At 42.2% G+C, this 22,658-nt stretch overlaps 1 protein-coding gene across 1 annotated transcript in view; it reads right to left on the reverse strand.

The window, feature by feature from the left end:
• Nucleotides 1-1,813: 1,813 nt before the first annotated feature.
• Nucleotides 1,814-22,658, reverse strand: part of LOC107649100 (zinc finger protein 420-like) — a 33,565-nt gene continuing 12,720 nt past the window's right edge. The window contains exon 2 of the mRNA XM_056796870.1: nucleotides 1,814-2,747. Coding sequence (XP_056652848.1) covers nucleotides 1,867-2,747 — 881 coding nt within the window. The 3' untranslated portion in view covers nucleotides 1,814-1,866. The remainder of the gene's footprint in view (nucleotides 2,748-22,658) is intronic.

Here is a 22,658-nt window from a genome sequence, read left to right on the forward strand (position 1 = left end):
CAACATCCTCAAAGAGGGATCAGTTACTTCTCTGTTACTAACATGTGAAGAAACAACTTCCCTCTACCCTATCCCACCAAGCCACTTCTACCCTCTGTGGGCAGCTCTCATGTTATATGGTTTTCATCAATGGAGGAAATCCGCCCTTCCCATCTTCTCTTGCCAGGTCTTATGAATCTTTCACTTTCATGGATTATAGGGACAACAAAGAATGTGGGGAGAGTAGGGCCCCTACTGGGAAAAGTTCTCTGCCTCCTCCCCAAATTAGCTGTAAGGTATATGAAGGCTGCCCTTGTAAGATGAGGAAGTCTACACGATTTGTCTAAATGCATCTTCTGGGACAAAATGGAAAAATCTCTCTGGAATATTGCCAAGTTCTCCCACTCCAAAAGACACTGTGAAGCCTGCTTGGAAACCTGGAATTAAAATCATTTGGAAAACTTTTTACAAAACTGGCACCTCCTCACTTCTGGTATTCATCCATGGACAGAAGGAACCATTCAAGTGCAACTTGTAAAGCAAATGGAGAGAATTGCAATATAGTAGGGGGGAAAACCCATCAAAACTGAGAGACTTCTTTCCCTTCTCTTGGATTCCAGTGCTCACAACATCATTTTTTCCTCCAACTCAATCGCCTTCTCATCTACGAGTCTGAAGCATCCATGGTGATACCCCTCTAATGGGCTGGCCCCCCATTTCTTTAGCCTCTCCACATCCAAGTTAACATTGTCTTGGTGACTTAACCATCCATAAAGTTGATTATATGCTTGATCTTAACATCACTCAAAACTATCTACCTCCATTATCTGGAAATCTATCATTTCCTTAAACACACAATTCTTCCCATTTACTACTAGTCTGCATCTGCCCCTAGTAGTACAGATCCAAACTCATCTCTTCTTCCTCAGCCCTTTACAGAAAATCCACCTAATGTGCAGATATTGTATGGATATACCAACAGAGGACATATTCTGTTCAGCAATGTTCCCTTATTCCTGCTACTGAACTTGTCCATTTACTGTCCCCATTATAGGTTTTTGCTATAAATGAATAAATGAATGATGGGATTGACAAAAAGAATAAAAAGAAAATTATTGAAAATAAACTGAAATTCCTAAAATTTTAGAAATAGTTTGAATTTCTTATTAAAATAAGACATGTGGAATGTCTCAATTAACAAAAACAGTGATGAGTTTTAAAAACCATTGACGATAAACAATCCCTAGTTTTAAAATAAGCAATTATTCTAAAAATCACATTTTATTATACGTCAGAAATTAGAATATTAATATCAAGATGAAGTGACATTCAAACTAGAAAACATTACCTTGTTTGTAATATGTAAAGATAAATATCAATCCTATATAAAACTGAGTAAATGAGAGGAGAAAATATATTAATAAAAATAATAAATATAAATGTTTTGTATTATCTGAGTGTCAAAAATGAGGTAAAGAATGAAATAAAAAATTGAATTCATTATTGGGCTACATAACAGAAACACATTTCATGATTATCATACAGCCAAATGAAACTTTTTTTTCAAATGAAAGTTTTTTTTCAGCACGAGTTTTCTAATGTAGAAAATTTTGTATTTCGTACCAAAACATTGTCACAAGAAGCGTACGGAAAAGGTTTATATCTAACATGATCAGATGATCAATGAGTACAAGATGCTTACAGAGCCCTTTGGCATATTCCTCACATTACTAAAGTTTCTCACCAATATGGGCCCTCTGATGGTCAAGAAAATATGACTGAAAACTGAGGACTTTCTCACAGCCTTCATGTTTATAAGGTTCCTCACCAGTGTGAATTCTCTGATGTACCAGGAAGTTTGTTCTCTTATTGAAATCTTTACCACATTCATGATTTTTTAATAAGCTTTCCAGTATGAATTCTCTGATGGACAATTAAATGTGAACTCCGATTAAAGGCCTTCCCACAATCATTACATTCAAATGGCTTCTCACCAGTATGAATTCTCTGGTGTTGAAGGAGGTGGGAGCTCTGATTAAAGGCCTTCCCACAATCATGACATTGAAATGGCTTCTCACCATTATGAATTCTTTGGTGTTGAAGGAGGTGGGAACTCTGTTTAAAGGCCTTCCCACAATCATTACATTGAAATGGCCTCTCACTAGTATGAATTCTTTGGTGAACAGAGATGTTGGAATTCTGACTAAAGGCCTTCCCACAATCATGACATTGAAATGGCTTCTCACCAGTATGAATTCTCTGGTGTTGAAGGAGGTGGGAGCTCTGATTAAAGGCCTTCCCACAGTCATGACATTGAAATGGCTTCTCACCAGTATGAATTCTCTGGTGTTGAAGGAGGTGGGAACTCCGATTAAAGGCCTTACCACAATCATTACATTGAAACGGCCTCTCATTAGTATGAATTCTTTGGTGAACAGAGAGGTTGGAATTCTGATTAAAGGCCTTCCCACAATCATGACATTGAAATGGCTTCTCACCAGTATGAATTCTCTGGTGTTGAAGGAGGTGGGAATTCTGATTAAAGGCCTTCCCACAATCATCACATTTAAATGGCTTCTCACCAGTATGAATTCTCTGGTGTTGAAGGAGGTAGGAATTCTGATTAAAGGCCTTCCCACAATCATGACATTTAAAAGGCTTCTCACCAGTATGAATTCTCTGGTGTATAATGAGTTTTGACCTGTGACTGAAGACTTTCCCACAATCATTACATTTAAAAGGCTTCTCACCAGTATGAATCCTCTGATGTAAAATAAGTTTTGAGTCATTAATAAACATTTTCCCACAGTCATTGCATTGATAAGGATTTTTTCTAGTATGTGCCCTCCGATGTATCTTAAGTTTTGACCTATGATGGAAACCTTTCCCACAGTCATTGCATTCAAAAGGGTTTTCTCCAACATGAATTCTCTGATGTAAAATGAGTTTTGAGCTTTTATTAAAAGCTTTCCTACATTGAGGGCACTTGTAGAATTTCTCTCCAGTATACATGTTGGTACTTTAATGAAATGAGTAAAGATGAAATGCCCAAAATGTGACTCCTGGTTTCTCTGATTTCTCCACAGAATTTGTTTTCATCAATTTCTACTTCTCCAAAAGCAGAATGCAAGACCAATCTTTTTGCTTCCTTCTTCCTCAGGAATGCCTTATTTTGGAGTTTCCTTCTCACTCTTAGACCTGGACTCCCAGTCTGAAAGAGATGAAATGAAATACACAAATTTCCTTTGTGGCCTCTTCTAGGGGAACGGGACCCTTGTAGCTGAGAAAAACCAGGCACATACCCCACAGTGACAATAGCCCTTAAAGGAATGTCCTTGAGTTCTCTCAAACATAGCCTGAACTCATGGGGAAAAGGCAGAGAAGGTCAACAGAACTAGGAGGGAAAAGTGGCCATGATCCATGGGCAACACAGAGCTAGGAAGGAATTGATGGAGGTGCGTAATGAGGAGTGATCAGAGATTCGGGAATCCAAGCCATGAGAACTACCAAAAGAGTTCAAGGATGAAGGAAGATGAGGGGAAATATCAGAAGGACAACTGAATGACTGTAATGAATAAACACTGTGTAAAAGGAAGTTGGAATGAGGTAGAGAGGCCTATCAATGCTGAACAGAGGAAGACTCATGAATTCTTTGTTTTTTAAACCCTTACCTTCCGTCTCAGAATCAGTACTGTGTATCGGTTCCAAAGGAAAAGAGCAGGAAAGAGTAGACAGTGGTGATTAGGTGACTTGCTCAGGGTCACATAGTTGGACCCATGAATTCCAGAGCAAATGGGAGTCACTGGCATTTCTTGAGTAGGAGAATGACATGGTCTGATTGGGATAGGAGAGTCAAGTCAGACTCCACCATCAGTCATAGGAAGCAGCACTGTGGCCTAAAGAGAACCCTAGTTTAGGAGTCAGGAAATCTGGCTTCAAGTATTAGACTAACTACTTAGTAGACACTGGGTCAATCACTGACTTCTCTTATTTCCTCATCTGCTAATTGCAGATAATGTCCCTCCTAATCTAGTGGCAGTGAAGTGATGGTGAAGGGAAGAGTTCAGAAGGGCCTAAAGTCAGAAAGATTTGAGTTCAAATCTGGGCTTCAGACTCTTCCTAGCTGGGTGACCCTGGCCAAGTCACTTTACCTCTGCTGACTCAGTTTCCTCAATGGTAAAGTGACAACCTACCTCTTAGGATTGTTGTGAGGATCTTAAGAGATGGTAGTATTATAAAGTGCTCAGTACAGCCCAGCATAGAATAGACTTGCTGTCGATATTTTATTAATCCATTAATTTATCTATTATCTCTAAATCTGCTTTTGAAGTTTCTAACTTTTCTATGTCAAGTTGTAGCCGATTTGATAACACTCTAAACATGAAAAAATAGATCAGTGGACATGTCTTGCGAGCTTATTATAAGCTTTGTATTATGCTAAGTGCTGGACATCCAAAAAAGAGGTAAAAAATGGCTCCTCCCTGAGGAAGCTCACAGGAGACAGCATTCAAACAAAAACATACCAAGGAAGCTATACATAGGATTAACAGGATACCCAAGGGAATATCTCCTGGTTCCCCTGGCCCTTCTTAGTATTGAGGTCCCTTCCCATTCCCTACATTCTTATCTGTTTGCCTTAGGGTAAATGGGAAACTCCTAAAGGAAAGGTTCTATTTGCCTTTGGCATTTGCTTCCTCATCACCTAGAACTGGGAGTAGCACCTACCAGAGGTTTCATAGATAAGGGTTTCATTGGGGAACTAAGGCCCCTGAGGAATCCAGGGCCTCCTTTCCTCTGCAATCAGGGGTGACCCTCAGCTACCTTGTTCTAGGTCATTGGTCCTCATTAAGGCAGGAGGAGACCCCTCTGAGAGCTTGGGGTGAGGGACTGAAGCAAGGAGGACTTGAGGAGGAGGAGGAGAAAATGGGGCAGACTCACCCACAGCAGGAACAGACCCCAGAAGGCCCTGAAGCTCAATAGAGTAACCTCAGGTTCAGTTCAGTGGGACAGAACAAGAGCTCCCACCTAAAAAGACTCATCCAGGCTGAGGGCTGCCTGAGGACGTCTCCATCAGAAAGTGTAGGCCTGGTACCTCTCACTTCCTTATCTGGCCTCTTTCCTCCCGAGGTTCTGAAGCTCTGGGAGTTCTGCCTTTATTCCAGGCCTCAGCTCTGCCCTGCCCCATCTTGATCACCTCCAGGTGGTGGAATTTCCCCTTAATTCAGGGCTTATTTACTTCCCTGGGGAGATGGCATAGACCTTGAGAAGGTTTTGATTTCTTTATCTAAGGAGCAGATTTGGGGCCCAGCCTGGTACATTTTTAAAAATCACATTCTATTTTTTCCCTTAATTAAATCTAAAAATGATTTTTAACCACCTTTAAAATTTTTTTGAGTCAAATTGTTTTCTTCTCTCTATGGAAGTCATGTGTGGGAGACTGGTGATGAGTGATTGGATCTGAGGGCTGTTGTAGCCATGGAGAGTGAGAGTGAGCCAGCTAGGAAGACTAGCAGCTAGAGAGAAAGAGTGAGATAAGGAGAAGGACCAGAAAGGTGAAGCCAGCATGCCTTTTGAGAAGGACCAGGGGGAAGAATCATGGCACCATGACTGGGGCTATGACTTCCTTTATTGTGACTAAAAGAAAGACTTTTATAGAGAGAAAAATCCTAAGCACAACAGCATTCCTGGGGGGCTGGATGTGCTACTCTCCCACAGGATAATGTTTATGAAAATGACTCCACACATGAGCATTACCAGGGTTGCTATTATAGAGATAAGCAAGCTGAGAAACTGTGATTGCTAATCTCTTCTGTGTAACTTGGAGAAAGGCAAGTGTGGTACTTTCAGTCTTGGTATTACAATGACCTCTTTGCTTTCCAGAGTGAGGGGGGACTCAGGACTTAATGATGACCTTTGACTGAGTGCAGTACTATTGACTATCAATTACTGTCTTTATAGATTGTTTAACTCTGAGAAGACCAAAGAAAAATCTGGTCTTTGGTTTGGACTCTGAGTCTGCTAAGGCTCAGAGTCCTGACTTGGTTCTTGTTGAGACTCAACCAGCTATCCTTTGCTTTTTTATAATTTGAAAGCAAAGATAAGATTTATCAGGATGATAGTGGTAGTTTTTGTTTAGATAGTATAAATTTGGGTTAGTCAGATCAGGGAGGATTAATGTAGCCTGTGAAACACAGGAGAAGCAGATCTTTGTGGAACCAGGGTGTTTCATTTGGGTGGAGTTGGAATCCCTTTGAGTTAGAAATCCTTTTATTCTTATATATTTCAACATATATTTTATTTTTGATAACCAGAGTCTCTTTATCATCCTTGTGCCTGGCCCTGAAATGATGTTCATTTATGAGTTTCACTTCACTGATATAAACTGAGGATACTTTGTGAGCACAGTAAGCAGAGTATCTGAAATCAGTTTTTAATCAATAATCAAATCCATTGCCTATATTAGATTTACTGTCCCCCTTTTGTTTTTACAGTCATGAAAATGCCTCGTAGCAGCATTTAGATTGTTCTCATCAATGATTAAATACTCGGTATGAATATGAAATCATTTGGGGGGTATGTGATCATCTTTCACTTTATGACTTTAAGTAAAAATATCCCAGTGGTGTGATTTCCATAAAACCTTTTATCAGAAATCTTATACATTACAGTTGAGATAAAAACCTGTTCTTATTAGCATTCTGATTTCATTCATATATAATCCATAACCTCAAACAACTTTCTTGTTGGGGCTCTACTTATTCTGATCAGAGTTCTCTTAGGCTCAATCCTCGTTTTTTTGTTTGTGCACACCAGATAAGACAACACCAGAGGACAACAACAGGGTTCAACATAGACCAGGTTTAACACAGAGTGATCGTGTTCTAAAATCATTGTTGTTCTGGGATTAACTGCTGCTCAGACCCTTCTTGGCAGTGAGTTGTTGAAAAGTCCTCGAGTGTCTCTTGGCTAAAGCTGTTTCTTTCCATCTCTCCAGGTCTTTCAATCTCTCCTCTGGCTGCACTTGCGCTCTCTTACATTGGGATGTATCCTCAGGCCTTGTCAAAGTTCTTTTTACATCCATCCTGGCTTTTGTGTCGAATTGATTCTGTTTCTGGTTCCTGCAATCTTTTTGGAAATGAAATATACTGGGCTGTCTCTTTGGAAAGGCACCTACGGTGCTCCGGAATGGTTTGGTGTTTGGCTTGGTGGGGCTGTGATCCATTGGTTCCACTTTTCACCTGCTCACTTGTGTCTTTTGTGTCCCTAAAGAATTGCTCTTGGCCAGGAGTCTTGTGAGTGGCTTGGATGAGCTGGTGGGGGATCCCTGCTGCTCGAGGAGAATCTGATTGGAGCATGTCTGTTTCTGGCTACTTCAGCTGCCATGTGTGATTGGATCTGAGGGCCATTGTAGCCTTGGAGAGTGAGAGTTAGCCTGCTAGGGAGACTAGCAACGAGAAAGAGAGAGACCAGGAAAAGGACAGGAAAGTACAGCCAGTATGCCTTCTGAGAAGGGCAGAGTGTGGAAGAATCACAGCATCTCTCCCTTCTTCCCCTTCCCCTTCTCTGAGTGGTGAAATAACTCTACTGAAATAATGTATATAAATCTAACTAAGACAATAGTTCATTTTCAGATAAGGGAAGGAAGGGATTTGGGATGATCTATCTAAAACCCAAGTCAAGTGGTTACCTCCACCATTTAATACTTCACTACCTACAAATCTACTTGCTTCATCTAGTGAAATGAAACCCCCTTAATTAATATATAAGAGTGGGAAGGAATTGCAGGTAGCAGGACCAGGATTCAAAGGAAGGTCTCGCTGACAGTTGTCCTCTGGAGTCTTGAGCATCTCTGTTGGAAATCAGTCTCAGCAGTAGCAGGGACCCACAAGAACAGACTGGATCACCAGGAAAGCCACAGGAGAGAGAATATCTAGCTCTCTACATCCTTCCCAGAAGAACTAGACAGAAACTCAACTCCTGGCTGCTCTACTGTCCCTCTCAGAAGGAACTGCCTGTCACTCTCCAGAGTTCTGGAACCTTGCTCTTCTGCCTTGCAGGATCTCTTATTCCTGCTAATTTCCCTGTAACAGTGGGCAAGCAATCTGATATGGAGTGTACAGAAGCAATACTGTCAAACTGTACCCCATACTCATCACTGAGTGGAAGACAATCTGAGCAAAGAAAAAAGGAAGTCTGCATCCAGATCCATCAGCTCCTTCTCTGGAGGCAGAGGGCCCTTCTTGTCATGAGTCCTTGTGGTTGTCTTCATGTGGCTCTACTAATTGGTGTTGAAAAGCCAATGTTGTGCCCACCTGAGAGTCAGAATCAGTAGAAGTCTTTTGCAGATAAGAAGTGTTTTTCATTCCTTCTTGGAGACAAGCACTCATGGTGATAGACTCCTTGAAACTGACTGCAGGAAAGAGAAAGAGAGATCTCTTAAAGACAGGTAGGGGAAGTTGGATTCTTAGTCTATCCCCATTTTCCATTTGCTTCCCTAAAGACTTCTGGGAGTTTTCCCCAATGTGGAAGAGACATGAAGGAAGAGATAATTCCATGCATGGAAGACAGAGAGTAAAGGACCTCAGATGTCAATGAAGAAAGAACATTTCAAATAGAATGTTCCCAGGAATATCAGGTGGAGCATGGCCAGGGGATGAACTGAGAGACTGCCTTGGCTTCTGACCTAGGCTGAGGCTTTGGTGTGGCTGATGTTGGTCATTGACTGTTATATACTGGGCTGATTAGAAGAAGACAGAAGAAAATCAATTGTCCTTCATATCTCCTTGACAGACTTGTGTCACAGCTGTGACAGAACTGACATTTCCCAAAATCCTCCTAACCTTCCTTAGAGATTAGGGAACACCTTAGCCCTCTCACCTCATCTTACCTCAGTTCTCCATCCTGTTGTTCCCAATAAACCCCCTTACTTGAAAAAGGAAGAGAAAAGAGTTTTTCCTCATAAATCTTATAGTCCACTCAGGGGGGTGGTGCGAAGCCAAAGGCAAAATCAGACAAGGCTACAGAATAGGGTGGTGAAGGGAGGGATTGAGGGAGGAGGAGCTTAGAAAAAATAATCAATTAGACATCAGTACTGATCAATAGGCAACCCTAGAATATCTCTCTCTAATAGTATCTCTCTATCTCTCAGAAGTACCTCTATCTCCATTACAATTGGGCTTCCTGAGTTTTCCCCAGTATCTCTCTAATCAGAAGCAGAGTATATCATTTACTGCAACTCGAAATAGCTCCACAGATCATCTATTTTTAATACATCTGGATGATACTGAAGGCCTGTCTCTTGGTTGAACTCAGATAACTTGCTCCCCTTTGAGGAGTCATTTTCTACATACTCTGCATAAGTTCTCTGATTTTGGATTTCCCTTCATGAGTAAATGAGTTCCCTCAACATTTCACTCTTCACATTATATATAAAACCCAGTGAAATTGCTTGTTGGCTATGGGAGGAAGGTAGAAGGAGAGGAGGGAAAGAGTGTGAATCATGTAACCATGGAATGATATTCTAAATTAATGAATAAAAATTTCTCAAAATTTTTTTTCACTCTCTTTGCTGTCCCTCTAACCCAGGAAAGTAGAAGGTTCATGGGAATGTGCCTTGGCAAGAAAAGAGGGAAGGGAAGATCTTTCTGACATGGAAAGAAACCATCCTGAATATGAGAGCTGCCCAAAAGGAGTTGTTGGGGAAGGTTAGCATCTGGAATGTGAATTACCCCCCTTTGGGGATGTTGTAAAGAGTCAGAATTAGAGGGAAGGTCCCTTCCACCTCTGATTCTGGGATCCTCTGTGGTTTAGAGTCTTTGGACTAGAATTCTATGCCTTTGCGTATACATGTGCCACAAGGGTTTACGTGCATATGAGTCTGTTTTCTGTTTAGGAGTTTAATTAGAGGAGAATCTAGAACCTCTAGAAGGATGGATTGTTTCCATTAATGGTGCTAGACTTCCACTTGAAAGCCAGTGTAAAAATTGTGACAAGGAAATCACTTTAAAAGACTGATATATATTAATTTAAGGTCGCCAAGGAATTCAGCTATGTAATTCCTAAATGAAAACTCAAGTCAGCCGTCAACCTTTTATAAAGTTTAATTACAAAGAGGATGAAGAAAGGTATTAGAGATAAAGAGAGAGAGGGAGAGAGAAAAGGGAGAGAAGGGAATAGAGCTTAAATACCCCCTTCTGTTTAGGCTGGGCCAAAAGGCTCAAGCCCTTAGATAGCTGAGGCAAAGAAAGAGATCAGTCCCTATTACTCACGTGACCAAAATGGAGAAACAGTCTCAGGGGCCTCCACCTCCAGCTTCCTTCAGAGCAATCTTCTCAGAGTACCTCTCCAACCACTCAGAGCCAAAACTCTCCAACCAACCGCCTTAGTCCTCAGACCCCTCTCTCTTTAAGGAAACCATCCAAGTTCCCTCCCGTCAGTTCTCACATCTACCAATCACTGTCCATGTCTTCCCTGTGCCAATGGTGGCTCTAGCTTAACCCAGGACCGCCAAGATGTCTGTGGCTTTGCACATGTCTGTTAAAGGTCATATTCTCAAATAATTAAACTTGATCCTTTGCTACAGCCCTTCCTAAATCCTGTTACCCTGAGTAGGGTAGAGATTGGAATAATTAAATTTTGATCTATGCTGCAGCCCTTCCTAAATCCTGTTAGGACTGAGTAGGGTGGAGATTGTAATTTCGAAGACCTGGTTCTGTCATTCCAAGTATCTCTATTGTATCCGTTCTAAAATCAATCATGACTCAAAGAAATTCCTGTTCTATGCTTAAGCATAGGTCAAAGCCCTTTCCATTGTTCAGCAAAAGGTTTCTGTCCTAAAGTAATCTTAAGAAGGGAGGAGGAGGAACCTCCCATGCCAATGGGGTTCACATTCCAATAGAGTTCTCACTATCAATAGGAAAATTTTCAAGTATGAAATTTCCCAATGGTGAAATTTCCAACATTTATAAGTCTAAGAAATTTTAAGGTTTACAAAATAAAGAAAATATTTAGCTGGAAAAATTGTTTCTATATAGGTTCAAAACTTTTTAAAACTGTTCCAATACTTTTGATAAATATAATCAAAAGTATCCTCAGTGATGAAGTGAAGCTCAAATGTGAACTTCCCGTCAGACCGAGGTGCAAGGATGTTAAAGAGACTCTTATTATAAACATAAAATGTTTGTTGAACTATATAAGGATAAATAAAGGACTTCTAATTCTAAGAGATTCTAAATCCACCCAAATAAACTCCCAGATTCCAGGAGGAACCACTTCTCCTGTGATTTGAAGACTACACTAGTCCTCTTTGTTCTGACAAACCCAAATTTATATTATCTAAACAAAAACTACTGCTATTATCCTTATATTTCTCAACTTCACCTTCAAATTATAAAATAGGAAAGTCTACTGGTCAAGTCTCAACAAGAATCAAGTTAGGATTCTGAACCTTAACAGACTCAGAGTCCAAACCAAAGATCAGGTTTTTCTTTGGTCTTCCCAGAGTTAAACAATCTACAAAAACCCCAAAAGAGGGTCATGAGTGTTTCTTAAGTTGGGAAAGGAAAACGTGATGATATGTGTATGACCCAGAGTGAATTGCTTGCTTGCCTGCAAGCTCTGTGAAGGGGGAGGGAAGAAGAAAATTTGAATCTTGTAACTTTGAATAATTTGGAAATTTCTCATTGGTAAATTACCAGTTTTTTGTAAAATGAAATATAAGAATAAAATTTAAAAATCTGTCACTCTTGGAGCTTTCCTATCATGCCTTCTTTCTCCTAATGAAGATTAGCCAAGATTAAATTGTGAGACTGATACTTCTCTCGTACTCTGTTTCATTTCTTTTTAAAAAACTCATGAACAAGGCTTCTGGTGTCCAAAGCAGAAGTGATTTCCCTGTTGGAACAAGAAGTATCATGGACAGCAGAGAAAGAAGTACCAAGAAACACATATCCAAGTAAGCAAGGGAGAAGACAAGTGGATGGTACTCATTGTAGTCAATAGCTCTGTTCCTCAGTCTTTGGAGTATTAGGTGTGTAGTTTTACTCAGTCTACTAGTCCCGGAGAGGGGGCCTCAGACTTTCAGACATTAGTTTGTTCCCATAGCCCTATTGTCATCAAATCACCTGCCTGACTTTCTCATCTTTTCTTTCCTGCCATTCCCTCAACCATTATGTGTTGAAGGTAGGACTTGGAGCCCTTGGTTTTCTTGAATATGGTCAGACCACCCATTTGTCTTTTTTTTTTCAGACTTGTGATAATACAACCTTGCAGTTCTCTAGTAATGGTATCTTATCTTTTGCCTGCTTTAAACTTTTTATTACTGAAAGGACACTCTCTTTCTCATCTAAGCTAACCTCTTTCATATACTGACAAACAGGAGTATGCCTCCTGCCTGAACTGTCCTGCTCCTTCTCCAGTAATCCACATTCTCTACATCTTCTACATCTTTTACTAGTCAATTGGAGCCTCACCTTCCTTATGTCCACCCGCCCCCTTTTTTTGCTATTACAGATTATTTTTATTCCTCCCTTCCTTGAACTTCTATTACTTAGTCTTTCTACTTCTAATAATCCCTGTCTCCCCTGGCTTTTCTATATCTGTAAATGTGGATGTTACTCAGTCTAAGTATTTCACCAGATGTTTGTGAGGAAATGTTATTTTTAATCTGAGTGAGGAGAAAATATCTCCAATATGAACATGGGGTTTTACTCCAATGATTTGTTTCCCCATAAATTGGGAGGCTAGACTTGAGACCAAGAACTCAGTTGCAAAGCAAGATACTTCCTTGAAAGACTTATCCCAGGGAGGACTTGCAGAATATGACTTATGGGACTCCAATTAGGGACCATACTGGGAATGTGATGGCAGATTCCAGAGGCCACAGGAGACCCATGAAAGGAATTTGAGGCAAATAACCATCAGCCACAAGAACATACCTTATAAAATAAGAATTTGTGAATGTGATATATTTGGGAAGAATTTCCTTCATAAGTCAAGTATTGTTATAGAAAGAGACATTTCTCTAGGAAAGAGTATTCATAAATATGATATACATGGGAATAACTTTAAACAGTATTCAGAAGCAATTAAAAACATAGAATCTCAAGAAAGAGACTTTGTAACAAAAATGTTTGTAAGAAAGAATTTAATTACTCTTCAGCTCTATGTAATAAAATAGCTACTGGAGAGAAATCCTACAAACTTAATGAATTTGAGGAAGCATTCCTACACAGTAAGTTCTTAACTCAACATCAGGGAATGTGTACTGGAGGGAAACACTATAAATGCAAGGAGTGTGGGAAAGTTTTAAGTAAATTTCATCTTAAACCACATCAAAGAGTTGATACTGGAGAGAAACCTTATGAATGCAATGAATGTGGTAAAGCTTTCAATGATGGCTCTTCTCTTACTAAACATCAGAGAATCCATACAGGAGAGAAACCTTATAAATGCAGTGACTGTGGAACATCCTTCATTGACAGTTTGTCTCTCGCTCAACATCAGAGAATTCATACTGGAGAGAAGCCCTACAAATGTTCTGAATGTGGTGCAGCATTCACACACAGTCATCCCCTTCTCCCCACCAGAGAATTCATACTGGAGAAAAACCCTTTAATTGTAATGAATGTGGCAAAGCGTTCAGGCAGAATGCATTTCTGATACTACATGAGAGTATGCACACTGGTGAGAAACCCTATGAATGGAGTGGGCGTGGCAAAGCCTTTGGTGATAGCTCTTCTTTTACTAAGCATCAGAGTATTCATACAGGAGAGAAGCCCAATAAATGCAATGATTGTAGAAAATCTTTCAGTGACAGTTCATCTTTTACTCGACACCAGAGAATTCACACTGGAGAGAAACTTTATAAATGTACTTGTAGAAAATCTTTTAGTGATAGTTCTTCTCTTTCTCATCATCAGAGAATTCATCCTGGAGAAAAAACCCTTTAAGTGTAATGAATGTGGTTACACCTTCAGGCAGAATGCATTACTGGTTCTACACCTGAGAGTTCATACTGGTGAGAAACCCTATGAATGTAGTAGATGTGGCAAAGCTTTTAGTAGCAGCTCTTCCCTTATGAAACATCAGAGAATTCGTATAGGACCAAAGTCTTATAAGTTTATTGATTGTGGAAAATCTTTCAATGACAGTTTATCCTCTCAACATCAGAAAATTCATACTGAAGAGAAACCTTATAAATGTAATGAGTGAATGTGGGGAAAACTTCACACACAGGTCATCTTTTTCTCATCATCAGAGAATTCATAGTCAAGATAAAACTTAAGTAAGAATTCTCTGATGGTGAGAAAAAGGTGACCTGTGTATGAAGTTTTTCCCACATTCTTTCAGTAAAGTGTTGTATAATTTCTAACTGTAGGAATGCAAATAAGGGAAACCAAGTCTCCAAGCCAAAAAGAAATAGGTTTATTGCACCTGTGACAAGGAAATCACTTTAAAAGACTGATATATATTAATTTAAGGTCGCCAAGGAATTCAGCTATGTAATTCCTAAATGAAAACTCAAGTCAGCCGTCAACCTTTTATAGAGTTTAATTTCAAACAGGAGGAAGAAAGGAATTAGAGAGAGAGAGAGAGAGAGAGAGAGAGAGAGAGAGAGAGAGAGAGAGAGAGAGAAAGGGAGAGAAGGGAATAGGGCTTAAATACCCCTTCTGTTTAGGCTGGGCCAAAAGGCCCAAGCCCTTAGATAGCTGGGGCAAAGAAAGGAGATCAGTCCCTATTACTCACGTGACCAAAATGGAGAAACAGTCTCAAGGGCCTCCACCTCCAGCTTTCTTCAGAGCAAGCTTCTCAGAGCACCTCTCCAACCACTCAGAGCCAAAACTCTCCAACCAATCCCTCAGTCTTCAGACCCCTCTATCTTTAAGGAAACCATCCAAGTTCCCTCCCCTCAGTTCTCACATCTACCAATTACTGTCTATCATTTTCCCTGTGCCAATGGAGGCTCTAGCTTAACCCAGGACCACCCAGAGGTCTGTGGCTTTGCACATGTCTTTTTGTCAGAGACCATATTCGGGGACAACTTGACCTGAAACAAGATTTAGGATCCTAGGGAAACTGAACAAACAAGTTACCTCCCAGGCGTCGCCAAGACCAACAGCCACAAAACATAACAATAACCATTCTTCATGTTCCCTCCTGGTACAAGCAGTCTTTAGTCACCACCACCACCCCCCCTTTACCTCAAGCATATATATTCTACCTTACACCTGCAATAAACGGAGCCTTGACAGTACCAGATTGACTCTGTCTCTCTATTGCGTGCTTGGTCTCCCCCTCTCTCCCCCTATGGGTTCTTTTTAGGTGGCTGCTCCCCGAACCCCACCATTGAAGTCCGGCAGGCCCGGATAGATGGCGTCTCAACGTGTTGGGATTTGAGTAAGACAGCTTACCGGACGACTGAGAAACAGATTCCGCGGACAAAGTAAACGGTAGAGGCTGAATGGACAGCCTTGAGATAAGGGTAAGTCGTCCCATCCCCCATAGGCATAAGAAGTTGAGAGTAATTACCCCAGAGTGACTGTATGTGACTGTGTGTAATAATTGTGTGAATGAGATGGGGAAGACACTCTCAAAAGAAACTTTATTTGTTAAAGAATTAAAAAATAGTCTCAGGGAGAGAGGTATTAGGGTAAAAAAGAAAAATTTATTTAAGTTCTTCTGCTTCATAGAGGAACAATGCCCCTGGCTCATTCTACATGGCCCGGGAATTCACCCCCTTACTTGGAACAAAGTGGGTAAAGAATTGAATAGCCTAATAAAATCAGGCCAAGAGATCTCCGATGAATATTTTTCTTACTACGGACTAATCCGTGATATTCTTAAAGAAGCCGACACCAATAAACAGGTGTCCCACCTCCTTAGCTTAGCTGAAGAGGCTATCTTAGACCATAAAACAAAAATTGAGAAGGAGGAAATACCACCAGAAAAAGACAAACGCCCTCCTTCCCTCTTAGATGAACCAATTGAAAATTCCTCCCTTAGGGAACCCCTTGTCCCTTCCAAACCCCACCTTTATCCTGTTCTATATACAAACCCCGAATCAGAGAACATACTTAAACCCAATTATCAGACAGAGCTAGAAGAAGAGGCCGCCCGCTATCAGGACAGCAATCGCCTGGAAAACAGGCCCCCCCTGCAGTATAAAAACAAATCTTTCCAGCACGATCTCTGTGGCAGCCTCACTCCTCCTAATTTTTCCGTACTTCCTGGTTCTGAGAATCTTAAAGAGGCCACAAAACAACTCAGCCAGCAAGTTACTGAACTTAAAAATTTCCTAGGACTTCAAAAGGAGGTGCATACATTAACTAACCAATTACATGAGCTGCAAATAGATATTTTTCGGCCTCTGATTCCTAAGTCCAAGCCAACTCGATTAAAAGATAAGACCACTCTTGCCTTCCCAGTTGTTACTAGGCAACAACAAGCTACTCAGATTCTACCCGAGGACACCCCCCTCCCCCCTTCTGAAGAATCCTCTGACTCTGAAGGAGCAGAAGGAAATGATACAGAGGGGAAAAATCCTAGAGGGGCTGATATTTCAACCCCACCACAATTCGGTAACCCGATCTATAAAAAGTTAAAATTCAAACACATTAAAGACCTCCATTCAGCTGTTAAAAATTATGGCCTTAACGCTCCTTTTACACTCTCCATTCTGGAGGGGCTTGGAGGAGAAGGACACATGCTCCCCTCCGAATGGTCCAAAGTAGTACAGTCCGTCCTCTCCAGGGGACAATTTTTAATTTGGAAGGCAGAATTCCTTGAAAGTGCAGAAAATCAGGCTAAACTTAACTTGAAAAATGCCCAGACAGCTACTTGGACGGTTGACAAAATCGTCGGCCGTGACCGCTTTGCATCAGAAAGCCAGCAAATGAAATTAACCCCTGGCTTGCTCATGCAAACTGCACACGCTGCTATGGCTGCTTGGCGGGCAGTTCCTGCCGCTGGGTCAGTCACAGCACCCCTCTCAAAAATTCTCCAGGGACCCAATGAGCCATACGCTCAATTTGTTGCAAAACTTTTAGAAACTGCTGAAAGGGTCTTGGGCCAAGATGGAGCAGATAACCCGATGGTGAGACATTTGGCAATTGAAAATGCTAATTCTGCCTGTAAGGCTGCCCTAAGAGGAAAAGCAAGAGATCTTGATCTAGATGGAATGATCCGCTTATGCAATGATATTGATGCTTATGATCACAAAATAAACAAGTCCATCTCCCTAGCCATAGGGGCTGCCATCCAGGCTTCTCGCCCCAACACCCCCCGCAATTGCTTTAAATGCGGACAACTTGGTCATTTTGCACGTCAATGCCCTTCTGGACAAAATCCTAGGCAGGCACCCGCACCAATAATAGCCCCTCACAAACCACCGCCTAGCATTTGCCCAAAGTGTAGAAAGGGCCGGCACTGGGCCCGAGACTGCCGATCCAGAACCACCTTTAATGGGCAGATATTTCCCCCGGTTCAGGGAAACGGGGTGCGGGGCTCCTTCGGGAGCCCCTGTCCAACTCCCTTACCCGAGCCACAGCAGGTAGCGCAGGCTTGGACCTCTGTGCCTCCACCACCAGAATACTGACACCAGAGGAGGGCCCAATAATTCTCCCTACTGGCAAATTCGGACCACCACCCCCTGGTATGTTTTTCTTGGTCATAGGTAGAGCACTCACCACCCTGCAAGGTGTTGTAGTACAACCCACCCTTGTCGATAATGATTACACAGGAGAAATAAAAATCATCATAGAATCTCCACATGGCCCTGTTACCATCCCTGCAGGCAAACGCTTAGCCCAAGCACTCCCCCTCCCTATGATTGGCAATTTTCCAGCGGTAGCCCACACACGGGGCCCCTCCTCCCCAGGCTCCTCCAATATTTACTGGGTGCAGCAACTTACTGAGTCCCGACCCACACTCCAGTTGAAAATCGAAGGGAAAACCTTCACTGGATTACTAGATACAGGAGCGGATTCCACTGTTATTTCTCAGGCTCACTGGCCCCGCTCCTGGCCCCTTCAACCTTCATCTACCCATTTATCAGGAATAGGCCAAGTCCAAGACACCCTGCAGAGCTCTAAGATCCTTACTTGGCAAGATACTGAGGGCAATAGAGGCACCACACGCCCATATGTAGTTGCAGGGCTTCCAGTCAATCTCTGGGGCAGAGACATCCTAGCCCAAATGAGACTTCTCATGGTTAGCCCTAGTGACCCTGTCACCACCATGATGTTAAAATCTGGGTACCTCCCAGGGAAGGGCCTTGGAAAAAGGGAACAAGGCCTCCCCCACCCCATTTCCTTTCGACCCCATAAGGACAGGGAAGGTCTGGGGTTGCAAAGTTTTTGTTCTTAACTTCCTCACTCTGGATGCAGAGGGATGCTCTGCCGCTGATCGCCACTGGCATCCACACACCACATCTGATCTGGCAAAAGTCCTTTGGCGAGACCCACTTACAGGCCTTTGGCAAGGCCCTGACCCTGTCCTCACTTGGGGAAAAGGCTCAGCTTGCATCTTTGATGCCAAAGCAAACAACGCCCGCTGGGTCCCATCTCGATTAATCAAAACCACAAATATCCCCTCCCCTTAATCAGCTTCCAGGGACCATCCCTGAGAAAATCTTCTGTTCTCTTTCAGCTACTTCACAACGGAACAGATGGCGACAGTTCTGACAGTAACCCTCATCTGTATCCTGCTACCAGCCACCAGATCAGGAAGTCCACACATCCCCGTTCATCAAGTATGGGAGATTGTCAATCCAGTGAACCAAGCCGTTCTTGCCTCTGTCTCCAGTTCCCAGTGGCCGCGCCTTACATGGTTCCCCCAACTGACCATCGACCTTTGTGTCCTCGGTATCCCATACCAGTCATCAATGCACTATTGCTCCCCAAATGTGCCTGGTCTCCCGATTAAGGACTATTGGACTCAATATACCCAGTACCCTCTATACGGCTGCCCTGGGTTCGGCCAGCCAGACTACTGTGGGGGCCAGTCAGATGGATTCTGTGCCACATGGGGCTGTGTGACTTTTGGCACTGCTTATTGGATCACCAACAAAGATTTGATTACCATCGCCCGAAATCCCTCCCGCCCTCAGACCTGCTCCTTTAATCCCCCCAATTGCAATCCCCTTATTATCAAATTCACCAACAAGGGCAAAACGGATCCCCGTTGGACAGAAGGACTCACCTGGGGACTGCGCCTTTATAAAAGGGGCCCCGATGATGTCTTTCTCTTCACACTCCGACTGCGCGTGACCCCTATTACCAACTCTATGGGTCCTAATTTTGTTCTCACCGACCAACACCGCCCTTCATATCAGTACCCCCAGCCCCCCCCCCGACCCCTCTCCCCCACCCAATTCCCCCCCCTTACACTCCCACCTACCCCTATTCCCAAAATACCTCCTGGTACCACTGATAGACTCCTCAAACTCATTGAGAGCTCCTATTTGGTTTTGAATGCTACTGCCCCAAACCTTACAATCAGCTGTTGGCTATGTCTCCACTCGCAGCCCCCATACTATGAAGGAATCGCCTTTACCGATCACCCTTACAACACCTCTACCCCTTCCCCTCGATGCGCCCGGTTCCCCCACCACTTTACCCTTGCCGAAGTCTCCGGAAAAGGCCTTTGCATAGGTCACACCCCTTCCTCTCACTCCCATCTTTGTAATGTTACCCTTCCCATCTCCCACTCCCCTTATTATCTAGAGGCCCCCAATAACACCTTTTGGGCCTGCAACACCGGCCTCACCCCCTGCATCTCCCTTCAGGTCTTTAATACCTCCTCAGAATTCTGTGTACTTATACAATTATGGCCCAGAATTACTTATCACACAGACACTGCTTTAGAAAAAATTTTGTCTCCGTTCCCTCGGGTTAAACGGGAACCCCTCTCTACTATTGCCATTATTCTAGGTATTGGTGGTCTTGCTGCCGGCATTGGTACCGGCACCACCGCTTACCTACAGACCCAACACCTCACAACTTTACATGCTGATATGACAACTGACATTGAGATCCTACAAAAGTCTGTCTCTGCTTTAGCAAAATCCCTATCCTCCCTCTCAGAAGTTGTACTGCAGGACAGACGTGGCCTCGACCTACTTTTTTTAAAAGATGGGGGATTATGTGTAGCCATTAAAGAAGAATGTTGCTTTTATGCTGACCACACAGGCATAGTCAGAAAATCAATGGCAAAATTAAGAGAACGCCTAGCCCTTAGAAAAAAGAAGGCCGAGGCCCAAGAAGGATGGTACAACAATCTTTTAAGAAAATCCCCTTGGCTCTCTACTCTAATTCCCACAATAATAGCTCCCTTTATTATCATCCTCCTAATACTCACCTTTGGCCCTTGGGCTTTCCAACACCTGACTGGATTTATTAAATCAAACATTGACTCAGCCCTTACTAAGTTCCCTACGGTCCAATACCATCGTATCGAAATAACAGATACTGACCGACCACACATCCCTACTGATCGTCTCCAATTTACTAGCAGGGCGGTAACCCAATGACGGGAATAGCACAGGTCCTTGACCCTTGATGGTCAAGCAACTCCCCCTGTGTAGCCTAAGACAGGGGCCGTCACTGCGGTCCTGACTTAAAACCTTCCCTCTATAAAAAAGAAAGGGGGAATTGTCAGAGACCATATTCGGGGACAACTTGACCTGAAACAAGATTTAAGATCCTAGGGAAACTGAACAAACAAGTTACCTCCCAGGCGTCGCCAAGACCAACAGCCACAAAACATAACAATAACCATTCTTCATGTTCCCTCCTGGTACAAGCAGTCTTTAGTCACCACCACCACCCCCCCTTTACCTCAAGCATATATATTCTACCTTACACCTGCAATAAACGGAGCCTTGACACTACCAGATTGACTCTGTCTCTCTATTGCGTGCTTGGTCTCCCCCTCTCTCCCCCTATGGGTTCTTTTTAGGTGGCTGCTCCCCGAACCCCACCGTTGAAGTCCGGCAGGCCCGGATATCTTTTGAAGGTCATATTCTCAAATAATTAATTCTTGATCTTTTGCTACAGCCCTTCCTTAATATTGTTACCCTGAGTAGGGTAGAGATTGGAATAATTAAATTTTGATCTATGCTGCAGCCCTTCCTAAATCCTGTTAGGACTGAGTAGGATGGAGATTGCAATTTCCAAGACCTGGTTCTGTCATTCCAAGTATCTCCATTGTATCAATTCTAAAATCAATCATGACTCAAAGAAATTCCTGTTGTATGCTTAAGCATAGGTCAAAGCCCTTTCCATTGTTCAGCAAAAGGTTTCTGTCCTAAAGTAATATTAAGAAGGAAGGAGGAGGAACCTCCCATGCGAATGGGGTTGACATTCCAATAGAGTTCCCACTCTCAATAGGAAATTTTTCAAGTATGAAATTCCCGAATGGTGAAATTTCCAACATTTATAAGTCTAAGAAATTTTAAGATTTACACAACAGTGCCAGTCTTATAATAAAGCCGGACTTCTGGTCAAGACTAAAGGACCCCACTTGTGAGAAGACTTCTTTTATAACTCAAGAATATCACAACTTGTGAAATAATCTAAGACAGTGATAAAAATAGAGGGATGTGGATGGGTTGAATAATCTTGTTGGTAGAAGTCACTTGATAGGCAAGGCAAGGAGCAGGGGAAACTGATCCCTACTTTCTAAGCCTGATGATGTCTAGGATGATATATACAAAGATGATCAGGGTAAGGAGGAGGTGCCAGGTGCTGAAGAGGGGCAAAAACCTGATGAGGTATACTAGGATTTATACAAAGGCAGAGGGAAATCTGTTGTTGAGAATGAATTGCGGTTCTCCAACCTACCCAAAATGGCCATTTGTGAGGAATTCAACTTGAAGATTATGTTGAAGAATATCCTTCATAGCTAAGAAGAATTAGCAGTAACACTTAAAACAGGAAAAAGACACAAAATCGTATGCACAAAATCTGTATAAAATTTTCAAACTCCAGAAGGATAGAGATAAAGCTCTTTAAACAACAAAAATAGAACTGACATCATGAAGATTTCAAAAATCATAAGATTATAAGCTAAAAGTCATGAAGAGCCCAATTTGTATAAATCCGAAAAGGCATGGTTTGGAATCTTGTAATCATGTTCTTCAAACTTATGCATAAAAAATTGCCTTTCAGAATAGAAGCTAAGACACCAGGGATGGTCTAGAGTCAGGAGGACCTGGGTACAAATCTGTGTTTAGGCACTTCTTCACTATGTGACTGTGGGCATGTCACAACCCTAGATATCTAGTTCTTGTTGCTCATTTATTAGAATGACTACTAAGACAGAAGGTAAAGGCTTTTGAGGGTGGGAGGACTTGAATTGAGGATGTCAGAGGAAGGTCTGATTGTAGAAACTTCCCAAATATCCCAAGAGCAGAATCTACAAGAACTAAACTTTCTCTGAGTCTTCTGCAAACATCTCCAAGCTCTTTACTCCCAAATCACAAACAACTGAAAGGAGTTACTTAAAAACAATCCAATCAAATATTGGCAGGACTGTGGGGAGAAAAATGTTTCTGCTATTGATAGAATTTCTCATTCCTTGGCAGTAATAAGTGTGAATATAGAAATGTGAAGCCTTTCTTAGAAGGTGACTTTTCATAGATAGATTCAGGTGAGGAAATAGAATTTTGTATGGAAGCTCCT

Source organism: Monodelphis domestica, chromosome 4 (assembly GCF_027887165.1).
Source record: "Monodelphis domestica isolate mMonDom1 chromosome 4, mMonDom1.pri, whole genome shotgun sequence".
Taxonomy (NCBI): Eukaryota; Metazoa; Chordata; class Mammalia; order Didelphimorphia; family Didelphidae; genus Monodelphis; species Monodelphis domestica.